Here is a 16,916-nt window from a genome sequence, read left to right on the forward strand (position 1 = left end):
GAGTAAGTGTACGGGTGAGTGAGTGAGTGTACAGGTGAGTGAGTGAGTGCACAAGTGAGTGAGTGAGTGTACGGGTGAGTGAGTGTACGGGTGAGTGAGTGAGTGAGTGTACGGGTGAGTGAGTGTACAGGTGAGTGAGTGTACGGGTGAGTGAGTGTACGGGTGAGTGAGTGAGTGAGTGTCCGGGTGAGTGAGTGAGTGTACGGGTGAGCGAGTGAGTGAGTGTACGGGTGAGCGAGTGTAGTGTGAGTGAGTGTACAGGTGAGTGAGTGAGTGTACAGGTGAGTAAGTGAGTAGACAGGTGAGTGAGTGAGTGTACGGGTGAGTGAGGAGTGTACAGGTGAGTGAGTGAGTGAGTGTACGGGTGAGTGAGTGAGTGTACGGGTAAGCAAGTGAATGTACAGGTGAGTGAGTGAGTGTATGGGTGAGTGAGTGAGTGTACGGGTGAGTGAGTGAGTGTACAGGTGAGTGAGTGAGTGCACAAGTGAGTGAGTGAGTGAGTGTACGGGTGAGTGAGTGAGTGTACGGGTGAGTGAGTGAGTGTACGAGTGAATGAGTGAGTGTACGGGTGAGTGAGGGAGTGTACGGGTGAGTGAGTGAGTGTACGGGTGAGTGAGTGAGTGTACGGGTGAGTGAGTGAGTGAGTGTACGGGTGAGTGAGTGAGTGTACAGGTGAGTGAGTGAGTGTACGGGTGAGCGAGTGAGTGAGTGTACAGGTAAGTTAGTGAGTGTATGGGTGAGTGAGTGTACGGGTGGGTGAGTGAGTGTACGGGTGAGTGAGTGTACAGGTGAGTGAGTGAGTGAGTGCACAAGTGAGTGAGTGAGTGTACGGGTGAGTGAGTGAGTGTACGGGTGAGTGAGTGTACAGGTGAGTGAGTGAGTGTACGGGTGAGCGAGTGAGTGAGTGTACAGGTAAGTGAGTGAGTGTATGGGTGAGTAAGTGTACGGGTGAGTGAGTGAGTGTACAGGTGAGTGAGTGAGTGCACAAGTGAGTGAGTGAGTGTACGGGTGAGTGAGTGACTGTACGGGTGAGTGAGTGTACGGGTGAGTGAGTGAGTGAGTGTACGAGTGAGTGAGTGTACGAGTGAGTGAGTGTACGGGTGAGTGAGTGTACGGGTGAGTGAGTGTACAGGTGAGTGAGTGAGTGTACGGGTGAGTGAGTGAGTGTACGGGTGAGTGAGTGTACGGGTGAGTGAGTGTACAGGTGAGTGAGTGTACGGGTGAGTGAGTGTACGGGTGAGTGAGTGAGTGAGTGTACAGGTGAGTGAGTGAGTGAGTGTACAGGTGAGTGAGTGAGTGAGTGTACAGGTGAGTGAGTGTACGCGTGAGTGAGTGTACGGGTGATTGAGTGAGTGAGTGTACGAGTGAGTGAGTGTACGAGTGAGTGAGTGTACGGGTGAGTGAGTGTACGGGTGAGTGAGTGTACAGGTGAGTGTACGGGTGAGTGAGTGTACGGGTGAGTGAGTGTACAGGTGAGTGAGTGTATGGGTGAGTGAGTGTACGGGTGAGTGAGTGAGTGTACAGGTGAGTGAGTGTACGGGTGAGTGAGTGTACGGGTGAGTGAGTGAGTGTACGGGTGAGTGAGTGAGTGTACAGGTGAGTGTACGGGTGAGTGAGTGTACGGGTGAGTGAGTGAGTGAGTGTCCGGGTGAGTGAGTGAGTGTACGGGTGAGCGAGTGAGTGAGTGTACGGGTGAGCGAGTGTAGTGTGAGTGAGTGTACAGGTGAGTGAGTGAGTGTACAGGTGAGTAAGTGAGTATACAGGTGAGTGAGTGAGTGTACGGGTGAGTGAGGAGTGTACAGGTGAGTGAGTGAGTGTACGGGTGAGTGAGTGAGTGTACGGGTGAGTGAGTGAGTGTACAGGTGAGTGAGTGAGTGCACAAGTGAGTGAGTGAGTGAGTGTACGGGTGAGTGAGTGAGTGTACGGGTGAGTGAGTGTACGAGTGAATGAGTGAGTGTACGGGTGAGTGAGGGAGTGTACGGGTGAGTGAGTGAGTGTACGGGTGAGTGAGTGAGTGTACGGGTGAGTGAGTGAGTGAGTGTACGGGTGAGTGAGTGAGTGTACGCGTGAGTGAGTGTACAGGTGAGTGAGTGAGTGTACGGGTGAGCGAGTGAGTGAGTGTACAGGTAAGTGAGTGAGTGTATGGGTGAGTGAGTGTACGGGTGGGTGAGTGAGTGTACGGGTGAGTGAGTGTACAGGTGAGTGAGTGAGTGAGTGCACAAGTGAGTGAGTGAGTGTACGGGTGAGTGAGTGAGTGTACGGGTGAGTGAGTGTACAGGTGAGTGAGTGAGTGTACGGGTGAGCGAGTGAGTGAGTGTACAGGTAAGTGAGTGAGTGTATGGGTGAGTAAGTGTACGGGTGAGTGAGTGAGTGTACAGGTGAGTGAGTGAGTGCACAAGTGAGTGAGTGAGTGTACGGGTGAGTGAGTGTACGGGTGAGTGAGTGAGTGAGTGTACGGGTGAGTGAGTGTACAGGTGAGTGAGTGTACGGGTGAGTGAGTGTACGGGTGAGTGAGTGAGTGAGTGTCCGGGTGAGTGAGTGTACGGGTGAGCGAGTGAGTGAGTGTACGGGTGAGCGAGTGTAGTGTGAGTGAGTGTACAGGTGAGTGAGTGAGTGTACAGGTGAGTAAGTGAGTAGACAGGTGAGTGAGTGAGTGTACGGGTGAGTGAGGAGTGTACAGGTGAGTGAGTGAGTGAGTGTACGGGTGAGTGAGTGAGTGTACGGGTAAGCAAGTGAATGTACAGGTGAGTGAGTGAGTGTATGGGTGAGTGAGTGTACGGGTGAGTGAGTGAGTGTACAGGTGAGTGAGTGAGTGCACAAGTGAGTGAGTGAGTGAGTGTACGGGTGAGTGAGTGAGTGTACGGGTGAGTGAGTGAGTGTACGAGTGAATGAGTGAGTGTACGGGTGAGTGAGGGAGTGTACGGGTGAGTGAGTGAGTGTACGGGTGAGTGAGTGAGTGTACGGGTGAGCGAGTGAGTGAGTGTACAGGTAAGTGAGTGAGTGTATGGGTGAGTGAGTGTACGGGTGGGTGAGTGAGTGTACGGGTGAGCGAGTGAGTGAGTGTACAGGTAAGTGAGTGAGTGTATGGGTGAGTGAGTGTACGGGTGGGTGAGTGAGTGTACGGGTGAGTGAGTGTACAGGTGAGTGAGTGAGTGAGTGCACAAGTGAGTGAGTGAGTGTACGGGTGAGTGAGTGAGTGTACGGGTGAGTGAGTGTGCAGGTGAGTGAGTGAGTGTACGGGTGAGCGAGTGAGTGAGTGTACAGGTAAGTGAGTGAGTGTATGGGTGAGTAAGTGTACGGGTGAGTGAGTGAGTGTACAGGTGAGTGAGTGAGTGCACAAGTGAGTGAGTGAGTGTACGGGTGAGTGAGTGTACGGGTGAGTGAGTGAGTGAGTGTACGGGTGAGTGAGTGTACAGGTGAGTGAGTGTACGGGTGAGTGAGTGTACGGGTGAGTGAGTGAGTGAGTGTCCGGGTGAGTGAGTGAGTGTACGGGTGAGCGAGTGAGTGAGTGTACGGGTGAGCGAGTGTAGTGTGAGTGAGTGTACAGGTGAGTGAGTGAGTGTACAGGTGAGTAAGTGAGTAGACAGGTGAGTGAGTGAGTGTACGGGTGAGTGAGGAGTGTACAGGTGAGTGAGTGAGTGAGTGTACGGGTGAGTGAGTGTACGGGTAAGCAAGTGAATGTACAGGTGAGTGAGTGAGTGTATGGGTGAGTGAGTGAGTGTACGGGTGAGTGAGTGAGTGTACAGGTGAGTGAGTGAGTGCACAAGTGAGTGAGTGAGTGAGTGTACGGGTGAGTGAGTGAGTGTACGGGTGAGTGAGTGAGTGTACGAGTGAATGAGTGAGTGTACGGGTGAGTGAGGGAGTGTACGGGTGAGTGAGTGAGTGTACGGGTGAGTGAGTGAGTGAGTGTACGGGTGAGTGAGTGAGTGTACGGGTGAGTGAGTGAGTGTACAGGTGAGTGAGTGAGTGTACGGGTGAGCGAGTGAGTGAGTGTACAGGTAAGTTAGTGAGTGTATGGGTGAGTGAGTGTACGGGTGGGTGAGTGAGTGTACGGGTGAGTGAGTGTACAGGTGAGTGAGTGAGTGAGTGCACAAGTGAGTGAGTGAGTGTACGGGTGAGTGAGTGAGTGTACGGGTGAGTGAGTGTACAGGTGAGTGAGTGAGTGTACGGGTGAGCGAGTGAGTGAGTGTACAGGTAAGTGAGTGAGTGTATGGGTGAGTAAGTGTACGGGTGAGTGAGTGAGTGTACAGGTGAGTGAGTGAGTGCACAAGTGAGTGAGTGAGTGTACGGGTGAGTGAGTGACTGTACGGGTGAGTGAGTGTACGGGTGAGTGAGTGAGTGAGTGTACGAGTGAGTGAGTGTACGAGTGAGTGAGTGTACGGGTGAGTGAGTGTACGGGTGAGTGAGTGTACAGGTGAGTGAGTGAGTGTACGGGTGAGTGAGTGAGTGTACGGGTGAGTGAGTGTACGGGTGAGTGAGTGTACAATTGAGTGAGTGTACGGGTTAGTGAGTGTACGGGTGAGTGAGTGAGTGAGTGTACAGGTGAGTGAGTGAGTGAGTGTACAGGTGAGTGAGTGTACGCGTGAGTGAGTGTACGGGTGATTGAGTGAGTGTACGGCTGAGTGAGTGTACAGGTGAGTGAGTGAGTGTACCGGTGAGTGAGTGTACGGGTGAGTGAGTGAGTGTACAGGTGAGTGAGTGAGTGTACAGGTGAGTGAGTGAGTGTACGGGTGAGTGAGTATACGGGTGAGTGAGTGAGTGTACAGGTGAGCGAGTGAGTGTACGGGTGAGTGAGTGTACGGGTGAGTGAGTGTACGGGTGAGTGAGTGTACGGGTGAGTGAGTGAGTGTACGGGTGAGTGAGTGAGTGTACAGGTGAGTGAGTGTACGGGTGAGTGTACAGGTGAGTGAGCGAGTGAGTGAGTGTACAGGTGAGTGAGGGAGTGTACGGGTGAGTGAGTGAGTGTACAGGTGAGTGAGTGTACGGGCGAGTGAGTGAGTGTACGGGTGAGTGAGTGAGTGTACAGGTGAGTGAGTGAGTGAGTGTACGGGTGAGTGAGTGTACGGGTGAGTGAGTGAGTGTACGGGTGAGTGAGTGAGTGTACAGGTGAGTGAGTGAGTGTACGGGTGAGTGAGTGAGTGTACAGGTGAGTGAGTGTACGGGCGAGTGAGTGAGTGTACGGGTGAGTGAGTGAGTGTACGGGTGAGTGAGTGAGTGTACGAGTGAATGAGTGAGTGCACGGGTGAGTGAGGGAGTGTACGGGTGAGTGAGTGAGTGTACGGGTGAGTGAGTGTACGGGTGAGTGAGTGAGTGTACGCGTGAGTGAGTGTACAGGTGAGTGAGTGAGTGTACGGGTGAGCGAGTGAGTGAGTGTACAGGTAAGTGAGTGAGTGTATAGGTGAGTGAGTGTACGGGTGGGTGAGTGAGTGTACGGGTGAGTGAGTGTACAGGTGAGTGAGTGAGTGCACAAGTGAGTGAGTGAGTGTACGGGTGAGTGAGTGAGTGAGTGTACGGGTGAGTGAGTGTACAGGTGAGTGAGTGAGTGTACGGGTGAGCGAGTGAGTGAGTGTACAGGTAAGTGAGTGAGTGTATGGGTGAGTAAGTGTACGGGTGAGTGAGTGTACAGGTGAGTGAGTGCACAAGTGAGTGAGTGAGTGTACGGGTGAGTGAGTGAGTGTACGGGTGAGTGAGTGAGTGTACGGGTGAGTGAGTGTACGAGTGAGTGAGTGTACGGGTGAGTGAGTGTACGGGTGAGTGAGTGAGTGAGTGTACAGGTGAGTGAGTGAGTGTACGGGTGAGTGAGTGTACGGGTGAGTGAGTGCACAGGTGAGTGAGTGTACGGGTGAGTGAGTGTACGGGTGAGTGAGTGAGTGAGTGTACAGGTGAGTGAGTGTACGGGTGAGTGTACGGGTGAGTGAGTGAGTGTACGGGTGAGTGAGTGAGTGTACAGGTGAGTGAGTGTACGGGTGAGTGAGTGTACGGGTGAGTGAGTGAGTGAGTGTCCGGGTGAGTGAGTGAGTGAGTGTACGGGTGAGCGAGTGAGTGAGTGTACGGGTGAGCGAGTGTAGTGTGAGTGAGTGTACAGGTGAGTGAGTGAGTGAGTGTACAGGTGAGTAAGTGAGTAGACAGGTGAATGAGTGTACGGGTGAGTGAGGAGTGTACAGGTGAGTGAGTGAGTGTACGGGTGAGTGAGTGAGTGTACGGGTAAGCAAGTGAGTGTACAGGTGAGTGAGTGAGTGTATGGGTGAGTGAGCGAGTGAGTGTACAGGTGAGTGAGTGAGTGCACAAGTGAGTGAGTGAGTGAGTGTACGGGTGAGTGAGTGAGTGAGTGTACGGGTGAGCGAGTGAGTGAGTGTACAGGTAAGTGAGTGAGTGTATGGGTGAGTGAGTGTACGGGTGGGTGAGTGAGTGTACGGGTGAGTGAGTGTACAGGTGAGTGAGTGAATGAGTGCACAAGTGAGTGAGTGAGTGTACGGGTGAGTGAGTGAGTGTACGGGTGAGTGAGTGTACAGGTGAGTGAGTGAGTGTACGGGTGAGCGAGTGAGTGAGTGTACAGGTAAGTGAGTGAGTGTATGGGTAAGTGTACGGGTGAGTGAGTGAGTGTACAGGTGAGTGAGTGAGTGAGTGCACAAGTGAGTGAGTGAGTGTACGGGTGAGTGAGTGAGTGTACGGGTGAGTGAGTGAGTGTACGGGTGAGTGAGTGAGTGTACGGGTGAGTGAGTGAGTGAGTGTACGGGTGAGCGAGTGAGTGAGTGTACAGGTAAGTGAGTGAGTGTATGGATGAGTAAGTGTACGGGTGAGTGAGTGAGTGTACAGGTGAGTGAGTGAGTGCACAAGTGAGTGAGTGAGTGTACGGGTGAGTGAGTGAGTGAGTGTACGGGTGAGTGAGTGAGTGTACGGGTGAGTGAGTGAGTGAGTGTACGAGTGAGTGAGTGTACGAGTGAGTGAGTGTACGGGTGAGTGAGTGAGTGTACAGGTGAGTGAGTGAGTGAGTGTACGGGTGAGTGAGTGTACGGGTGAGTGAGTGTACAGGTGAGTGAGTGTACGGGTGAGTGAGTGTACGGGTGAGTGAGTGAGTGTACAGGTGAGTGAGTGAGTGTACGGGTGAGTGAGTGTATGGGTGAGTGAGTGAGTGTACGGGTGAGTGAGTGAGTGTACAGGTGAGTGAGTGTACGGGTGAGTGAGTGAGTGAGTGTACGGGTGAGTGAGTGTACGGGTGAGTGAGTGAGTGAGTGTCCGGGTGAGTGAGTGAGTGAGTGTACGGGTGAGCGAGTGAGTGAGTGTACGGGTGAGCGAGTGTAGTGTGAGTGAGTGTACAGGTGAGTGAGTGAGTGTACAGGTGAGTGAGTGAGTGAGTGTACAGGTGAGTAAGTGAGTAGACAGGTGAGTGAGTGAGTGTACGGGTGAGTGAGGAGTGTACAGGTGAGTGAGTGAGTGTACGGGTGAGTGAGTGAGTGTACGGGTAAGCAAGTGAGTGTACAGGTAAGTGAGTGAGTGTATGGGTGAGTGAGTGAGTGTACGGGTGAGTGAGTGAGTGTACAGGTGAGTGAGTGAGTGCACAAGTGAGTGAGTGAGTGAGTGTACGGGTGAGTGAGTGAGTGTACGGGTGAGTGAGTGAGTGTACGAGTGAATGAGTGAGTGTACGGGTGAGTGAGGGAGTGTACGGGTGAGTGAGTGAGTGTACGGGTGAGTGAGTGAGTGTACGGGTGAGTGAGTGAGTGTACGCGTGAGTGAGTGTACAGGTGAGTGAGTGAGTGTACGGGTGAGCGAGTGAGTGAGTGTACAGGTAAGTGAGTGAGTGTATGGGTGAGTGAGTGTACGGGTGGGTGAGTGAGTGTACGGGTGAGTGAGTGTACAGGTGAGTGAGTGAGTGAGTGCACAAGTGAGTGAGTGAGTGTACGGGTGAGTGAGTGAGTGTACGGGTGAGTGAGTGTACAGGTGAGTGAGTGAGTGTACGGGTGGGCGAGTGAGTGAGTGTACAGGTGAGTGAGTGTATGGGTGAGTAAGTGTACGGGTGAGTGAGTGAGTGAGTGTACAGGTGAGTGAGTGAGTGCACAAGTGAGTGAGTGAGTGTACGGGTGAGTGAGTGAGTGTACGGGTGAGTGAGTGAGTGTACGGGTGAGTGAGTGTACGAGTGAGTGAGTGTACGGGTGAGTGAGTGTACGGGTGAGTGAGTGAGTGTACAGGTGAGTGAGTGAGTGTACGGGTGAGTGAGTGTACGGGTGAGTGAGTGTACAGGTGAGTGAGTGTACGGGTGAGTGAGTGTACGGGTGAGTGAGTGAGTGAGTGTACAGGTGAGTGAGTGAGTGAGTGTACAGGTGAGTGAGTGAGTGTACGGGTGAGTGAGTGTACGGGTGATTGAGTGAGTGTACGGCTGAGTGAGTGTACAGGTGAGTGAGTGAGTGTACCGGTGAGTGAGTGTACGGGTGAGTGAGTGAGTGTACAGGTGAGTGAGTGAGTGTACAGGTGAGTGAGTGTACGGGTGAGTGAGTGTACGGGTGAGTGAGTGAGTGTACAGGTGAGCGAGTGAGTGTACGGGTGAGCGAGTGATTGTACGGGTGAGTGAGTGAGTGAGTGTACGGGTGAGTGAGTGTACGGGTGAGTGAGTGTACGGGTGAGTGAGTGTACGGGTGAGTGAGTGTACGGGTGAGTGAGTGAGTGTACGGGTGAGTGAGTAAGTGTACAGGTGAGTGAGTGTACGGGTGAGTGAGTGAGTGTACAGGTGAGTGAGCGAGTGAGTGAGTGTACAGGTGAGTGAGTGAGTGAGTGTACGGGTGAGTGAGTGTACGGGTGAGTGAGTGTACGGGTGAGTGAGTGAGTGTACAGGTGAGCGAGTGAGTGTACGGGTGAGCGAGTAATTGTACGGGTGAGTGAGTGTACGGGTGAGTGAGTGTACGGGTGAGTGAGTGTACGGGTGAGTGAGTGTACGGGTGAGTGAGTGTACGGGTGAGTGAGTGAGTGTACGGGTGAGTGTACGGGTGAGTGAGTGTACGGGTGAGTGAGTGAGTGTACGGGTGAGTGAGTGAGTGTACAGGTGAGTGAGTGTACGGGTGAGTGAGTGAGTGAGTGTACAGGTGAGTGAGCGAGTGAGTTAGTGTACAGGTGAGTGAGTGAGTGTACGGGTGAGTGAGTGAGTGTACAGGTGAGTGAGTGAGTGTACGGGTGAGTGAGTGTACGGGTGAGTGAGTGAGTGTACAGGTGAGTGAGTGAGTGAGTGTACAGGTGAGTGAGTGAGTGTACAGGTGAGTGAGTGAGTGTACGGGTGAGTGAGTGAGTGTACAGGTGAGTGAGTGTACGGGTGAGTGAGTATACAGGTGAGTGAGTGAGTGAGTGTACAGGTGAGTGAGTGAGTGTACGGGTGAGTGAGTGTACGGGTGAGTGAGTGTACGGGTGAGTGAGTGAGTGTACAGGTGAGTGAGTGTACGGGCGAGTGAGTGTACAGGTGAGTGAGTGAGTGAGTGTACGGGTGAGTGAGTGAGTGAGTGTACGGGTGAGTGAGTGATTGAGTGTACGGGTGAGTGAGTGAGTGTACGGGTGAGTGAGTGTACGGGTGAGTGAGTGAGTGTACAGGTGAGTGAGCGAGTGAGTGAGTGTACAGGTGAGTGAGTGAGTGTACAGGTGAGTGAGTGAGTGTACAGGTGAATGAGTAAGTGTACAGGTGAGCGAGTGAGTGTACGGGTGAGTGAGTGTACAGGTGAGTGAGTGAGTGAGTGTACATGTGAGTGAGTGCACGGGTGAGTGAGTGTACAGGTGAGTGAGTGAGTGTACAGGTGAGTGAGTGAGTGTACGGGTGAGTGAGTGAGTGTACAGGTGAGTGAGTGAGTGTACGGGTGAGTGAGTGTACAGGTGAGTGAGTGAGTGTACAGGTGAGTGAGTGTACGGGTGAATGAGTGTACAGGTGAGTGAGTGAGTGTACGGGTGAGTGAGTGAGTGTACGGGTGAGTGAGTTAGTGTACAGGTGAGTGAGTGTACGGGTGAGTGAGTGTACAGGTGAGTGAGTGAGTGTACAGGTGAGTGAGTGAGTGTACGGGTGAGTGAGTGAGTGTACGGGTGAGTGAGTGAGTGTACGGGTGAGTGAGTGAGTGAGTGTACGGGTGAGTGAGTGTACAGGTGAGTGAGTGAGTGTACAGGTGAGTGAGTGTACGGGTGAGTGAGTGAGTGTACGGGTGAGTGAGTGTACGGGTGAGTGAGTGAGTGTGAGTCACCTTGCTCCTGTGAGGAGCCAGGGTGAGCATGGCTGCTGCCAGCGAGCCGCTAGAGGAGCCGGCCGCGTGAGTGACGGGCACGCCGTGCACGTGCAGAGCCGTGCACACTCCGAGTTGGTAGGGCAGCAGGAACCCAGCACCCGGCATGGACACCGACCAGCTGACCGACAAAGGGGCCGTCCGTAAATGACGTCACGCGATTTTTGACCCGCCCCCCCCCACTTCGTCACACGGCGTCACAAAAAGTCAGACCCCACCCCCCTCAAATATGACGTCACAAAGCTCTGCCCTACCCCCCCCAAAAAATATATTTCCATTTTGAAAATAAAAGATGCTTCAAATCGCTTTAAACTATTGTCATTGTAGTTGCGTATTTAATGTGGCGCTGCACTCTGATGTTGTAGGAGAAAACATTTATTAAAAAGTCAATTTCATTAAGTAGAACGTGTTGTGTCTGTATTTATTTAAAGTTGCGCGTTTCGATGTGACGTCACATTTCTCAACCACCCCCCCCCCCCAATCGTCACACATCGTCACAAATGTCTGACCCCCCACCCCCCACCCCTAGGTGCGTGACGTCATTTATGGACGGCGTGTGTCTCTCTCTGCATGTGTGTCTGCCTGTGCTGTTCCCGTGTCTGTTTTTTTATCGTTCATTCCTACCTGATGATGGTTGCTTGCGTTGCAACCGAAACGTCGTACTCCGTTATTTTAATTATTTTCTTTTCTACGTGACTTCACCAAAAGATTTGAAGCTTTCGTGACCGCAAAGATCCATACTCTTTGGTTCTCTTCGGTAAAGTCACGTAGTAGGTAAAAATCAAATAAAACAACAAAAATCACGACGTTTCGGCCACAACACAAGCGGCCTTCATCAGGTGAAGGGACCAGGCTGTCTCGAAGACTGCGCTGGAGTGGAAAAAAAGACAGTCTGGTCCCTTCACCTGTTGAAGGCCGATTGTGTTGTGGCCGAAACGTCGTGATTTTTTGTTGTTTTATTCTTTTTACCTACGTGACTTTACCGAATAGAACCAAAGAGTAATCCCTGCATGTCACGAAAGCTTCAAATCAAGTCTGAACGCTTATATCATCAGAGCGTGTCTGTGCTGGCATGTTTTGCCGCAAGTGTGCGTGGCTAATGCGGACTTTATTCTTTGCAAAAAAATATATATTTGGTGTTTCAACATCTTAACACAACTGTTTTTTTTATTGACAGAAAGGGTAAAACCTATTATTATGTTTCATACTTTGATACTGGCAACAAGGTCCCATGACACTATTGTTGTGGTTTATTTTTTATTTTTACCAGGTTGCTATGTACCTCTTTTTCGTAAAAATGACCTGGCTGTCACAAATGATGATGATGAGCCCAACGAAGTAGGGCTAATTGTCATCATCACGTGGAAACTGATATCACTCTCTAAACGCGCGGTGACGTCGATTACAAATGCGGAGGGGGCGAAAAACCGGAGGACCCGGAGGAAAAATCCACGCGACCACGGGGAGAGAGACACCGCAAACTCCAAATATACAGCAGCAGCAGCAGCAGGCGTCAGGGTCGTGGGATCGAAGCCACGACCTCCTGTAGACCAGGCGAGGTAGTTAACATCTCATAGCCACCGTGATGATGATGAGAGAGAGAGAGAGACACGCAAACTCCAAATATACAGCAGCAGCAGCAGGCGTCAGGGTCAGGATCGAAGCCACGACCTCCTGTAGACCTGGCGAGGTAGTTAACATCTCATAGCCACCGTGATCATGATGAGAGAGAGACGCAAACTCCAAATATACAGCAGCAGCAGGCGTCAGGGTCGGGATCGAACCCATGACCTCCTGTATACCTAGCGAGGTAGTTAACATCTCATAGTCACCGTGATGATGATGAGAGAGAGAGACACGCAAACTCCAAATATACAGCAGCAGCAGGCGTCAGGGTCGGGATCGAACCCACGACCTCCTGTAGACCTGGCGAGGTAGTTAACATCTCATAGTCAGCATGATGATGATGAGAGAGAGACACCGCAAACTTCAAATGTACAGCAGCAGCAGGCGTCAGGGTCGGGATCGAACCCACGACCTCCTGTAGACCTGGCGAGGTAGTTAACATCTCATAGTCAGCGTGATGATGATGGGAGAGAGACACGCAAACTCCAAATATACAGCAGGCATCAGGGTCGGGATCGAACCCGCGACCTCCTATATACTGGGCGAGGTAGTCAACATCTCATAGTCACTGGGGTGCCAAAGGTCTCCCAGACTGAAAAGGAGGAGGGGGGCAAGTGGACATCTGTGAGAAAAGAGCTTTGTAGCTCATCGTATTCCTCCAGTGTAAATAAAGATTCGGATTCTAAGTGACGTTAGCGAGCAGCAGGAGCAGTGCCTATGAAGACCGCGCACCGATGATGGGGGTGGGTCAGCCAGATACCACGTACCGGCCGCCTTTGTCTCCCCAGCGAGGATGTTTTACAAACAACCACACCAGGTAGACTCATTCGAGGCGGAGTCGAACTATATGGGAGGCCCAGGACCAGTGCCGATAATCGTCACTGGTGGCGTTGGTGGACGTGAGTGGGGGAATAGAACTCGGGTCGCCGGGTCCGTAGCGCGGCGTAGCTGCTCAACGCCTGCACGACCGCTCCCCATACAACCACCACTCCCACCAATCTCCTTCATCGCCACTAACTTCACGTGGGGTGTGGAAGGCTCGCTGCAGGCAGCAGTTCACGGGACTGATCCTGCAGGCGCCACGGGTTGGCTAACTGAGATGGCTTGCAGATGTGTAGTGGGCTCCATGGAGACACACGCTTGGAGAACTTGGAGGCGACACGTTTATTCTAACACCCCCAACAGGGTTAACTGCGTAGACGTACGCGAGAACGACGTAGGTGGTGACCCTCCACGAGTACCTTAGACCACGACGGGGTAACTAGATAACCGGGTCGGTCAGTGACGCACTGCCTGACCCACGAAGCCGAGCGTAACGTGGGCGATTGTTGGGGAGGTGAGGGCACAAACAACAACAACCCAAGAGGCTCACTCAGTTTTCAGGGGTTTGGAGCTCTTGATTTTACACTCGCCTTCAATTATGCGAGGTGCGGTTGTGGCGATGCAGCCACCACCACCACCCCAGCGATGGCGCTCAGTAGCACCGCCTTACTTGCTACAACATCCCCAGCCTTCAGCACTAGGGCTAAAACGATTAATCGATTTCAAATCGAAAATCGCAACGAACCAAAGAGATAATAATGGGGGTTTTCCTCTTTTTTTCTGGCAACAAAACTGAAACCTTTTTACAAGGATTCATGTTTACTGCATTAACCACAATACCTGCAGTCAAAATGCAAACAAAAAACATACTATGGTAATATGATGCATTGTCCTTGAAACTGATTGGTCCACACCAAGGGACGGCTTCCCTTTTATGCCCCTGAGCGTGGCCTGGCTCCGCCCTAGGCCACGCCCCCTTCTAGATCCTACTAGAAGGTTCTGGGCCCTATGTCACGTGCCCCTCTCGACACCCCTGAGCCCCCGCCCCCTCGCTACCCTCTCCTGGTCACGTGCCCTCTCGGGTTCACCCAGACTGTGATGTTCTGAAGTTCCCTCTTTCTGGCCGTCACCAGAAGCATGCCCCCCCCTCCCCCCCTTAGGGCCGCGTCTTTGCTATACACAACTCTGGTGCCAGAGAGAGACGCTAACATGCACAGTGCCACTCATCTTCCAGTAGCTGGCGCTAGACGCCGTAGTGACTCAATAGACATCACCACAGATGTAACCAGCTGTGCCCCCCACTCTGCCAACTCGCTGCGTTATAGCCGCCCGGCGTTCCGCTCGTTGCTGCGGGCATCGCTCCTCTGCCCTCTGCTGTTGCTGGAAGGCGACTACCTCCAACTGCCCAGTAGCAGCGTCCTTCACGAGCCTCCCCCACAGAGGCCGATCCTGACCGCGCTGGTACCATTCATCGGCAAGTCCCACTCAGCTCCACGTCCTCCTGTACCGCATCAGCTCCATCTCTTCTCCACGCCTGTTTAGCACCCCCTCCCCCTATCTGCTTGGGCATGCGGTGGCTTGGGATGTGGGCTACATGACCCAGCCAACGCGACCTCGCCTGAGACGGAGGGGCTCAACGATGGTGGGACCATGTCCCAGATATTTCAATGCTCTGTGAGCTATGCTTACTCATGCAATTTTTATTTATTTTACCAGCTGAGTAGCTCTTTTTCATAAGCGACCTGGCCACAAACGATAGCTCAACGAAGTGGCTTATCATGAACGTGGAAATGTATAGCAGCCGAATACTCTAAAATCGTGATGTTAATTCTGAATGTGGAGGGAAAACTCGGAGGACCCGGAGAGAGACACGGCAAACTCGAAATATACAGCGGGCATTTGGGATCGAACCCACGACCTCCTGTGTACCGAGCGAGGTAGTTAACATCTCCCTGCCACCGTGGTACCATAACACGAACGTGCAAAGCAATTTTACCTTTCGATATTTTCTCTCTTTCTGCAAACTCGTTGGTCTCCCGGTTCCGCGTCGTCGTTCAATTCAAACGCATCCTGAAATCGACGAAAGACACGAGAGGGGTTTTTTGTTGTTAAATGTATCAACAAATTTAAAACAATCATCGACAGCCCATCGAGCAAAGAGAGAAGTCGCCGGCATCGTCGCGCGGCGCTTCCAAGATGCGCCGCTGCCTGCGGCCGTCTGGAACGCGCTCTTCCTTCCGATATGAGAAAGTCACTGCGAGCTACGCTGCACTTTTAAATCATCGTCATCCAGATTGACAAATCCAATTGTCCAGAGCTGCTTTTTTGTGAGCAGCGCGTCAAAGAAGTTCAACAACATCCGCACGTTGAGATGCATTGTCTCTTGTGGATTGACAATCATAATTATCGAACCAAGGCAGAAGGTTTCTGTGAGTGTGTGAGCGTGTGCGTGCGTGCGTGTGCGCGCGTGCACTCAGCTCACCCTGATGGTGAACAATGCTGCATTGACGAACGCTCGCATGATGATAACCAGAGAACACGCGGCATAAATCAGTGCCTTGCAAAGCACAATAATAGCTTCCATCCTGTAGACACAACAAGACAAAGATCCCCCTCATAGCCATTAACAGGCTGTTGGGGGCGAGTGCTGTTCGCGAGCAGCGCCTATGAAGGCCGGAACGGCACACGAGGGGTCGGTGGCCAGCACCACGCCCGCCCGCCCGCCTTTGTCTTCCCAGTGGCGATGTTTACACACCGCACCAGGTTACTCATTTGAGGCTGGGTCGACCTAGGGGAGGCCCAGGACCGGTGCAGATAATCGTCACCGGTGTTGGCCGTGAGCGGGAATCGATCCTTTGTGGGTCAGGTTCGTAGCGCAGCGCGCTAACCGCTACATCACCGCTCCCCACTATACATGCACACGCAGACACACATACACACAGACACACGCAGACACACATACACAGAGACACACGCAGACACACATACACACAGACACACGCAGACACACATAGACACAGACACACACGCACACACATTCCTATAATCAGGCCACTATAGGGGGCAAAGGACCCAACGCATTCGCCAATAGCAACCAGTGTGCATCGCCTCGAAACGGACACGTGCTGGGCGACGTTTCGGGCAACGACCCCATGCCGTGGCACATAAACAGAGAGATAGAGTGGATGATAAGAGTTTAGGGGGCCATGATGAGAGTTGCATTTCCAAATAATTTCGTGATCAGTTTTCAAATTGGTATGTGCATACCTGCCAACCCCGGATCAGTGCCCTACCGTATTACAGAACAATTCAAACCATATTGGTCACCCCGTGCCCTTATAGATCTCAACGTTCATCCTATACACTACACTATACACTACTATACACTACACTACTATACACTATTATACACTACACTATACACTACTATACACTACTATACACTAGTATACACTACACTATACACTACACTATACACTACACTATACACTACACTACACTATACACTACTATACACTACACTCTACACTACTATACACTACACTATACACTACACTATACACTACTATACACTACACTACTATACACTAGTATACACTACACTATACACTACACTATACACTACTATACACTACACTATACACTACTATACACTACACTATACACTACACTATACACTACACTACTATACACTACACTATACACTACTATACACTAGTATACACTACACTATACACTACTATACACACTATACACTACTATACACTAGTAGACACTACACTATACACTACACTATACACTACTATACACTACACTATACACTACTATACACTACACTATACACTACTATTCACTATACACCACTATACACTACACTATACACTACTATACACTACACTATACACTACTATACACTACACTATACACTACTATACACTACACTATACACTACACTATACACTACTATACACTAGCATACACTACTATACACTAGCATACACTACTATACACTACTATACACCACACTGCTACATACCTGTCAACGCCTTATCAGTGCCCTACCTTATTAGAGACCAATTAAAACCCTCATTGGTCACCCCGTGCCCCTTATAAATCTCAACGTTCATCCTGCAAAGCCCCATCACAAGGGAGAGAAACACAAACAGAGATTTATTATTTTTGTTGTTGCCCACATTGAAACGGCTCTCCGCCGCTCGAACCTGC

General features: G+C 51.6%; 1 protein-coding gene across 1 annotated transcript in view; it reads right to left on the reverse strand.

Annotated features, from left to right (window-relative positions):
* Positions 1 to 16,916, reverse strand: part of LOC116937180 (patatin-like phospholipase domain-containing protein 4) — a 46,380-nt gene that overhangs the window by 23,563 nt on the left and 5,901 nt on the right. Inside the window, exons 2-4 of the mRNA XM_076053661.1 lie at positions 15,175 to 15,277; positions 14,689 to 14,762; positions 10,206 to 10,365 (exon numbers count right to left, since the gene is read on the reverse strand). Coding sequence (XP_075909776.1) covers positions 10,206 to 10,365; positions 14,689 to 14,762; positions 15,175 to 15,276 — 336 coding nt within the window. The 5' untranslated portion in view covers position 15,277. The remainder of the gene's footprint in view (positions 1 to 10,205; positions 10,366 to 14,688; positions 14,763 to 15,174; positions 15,278 to 16,916) is intronic.

This window comes from Petromyzon marinus, chromosome 62, assembly GCF_048934315.1.
Source record: "Petromyzon marinus isolate PM22_M1 ecotype Great Lakes invasive population chromosome 62, UKy_Petmar_22M1.pri1.0, whole genome shotgun sequence".
NCBI lineage: Eukaryota > Metazoa > Chordata > Hyperoartia > Petromyzontiformes > Petromyzontidae > Petromyzon > Petromyzon marinus.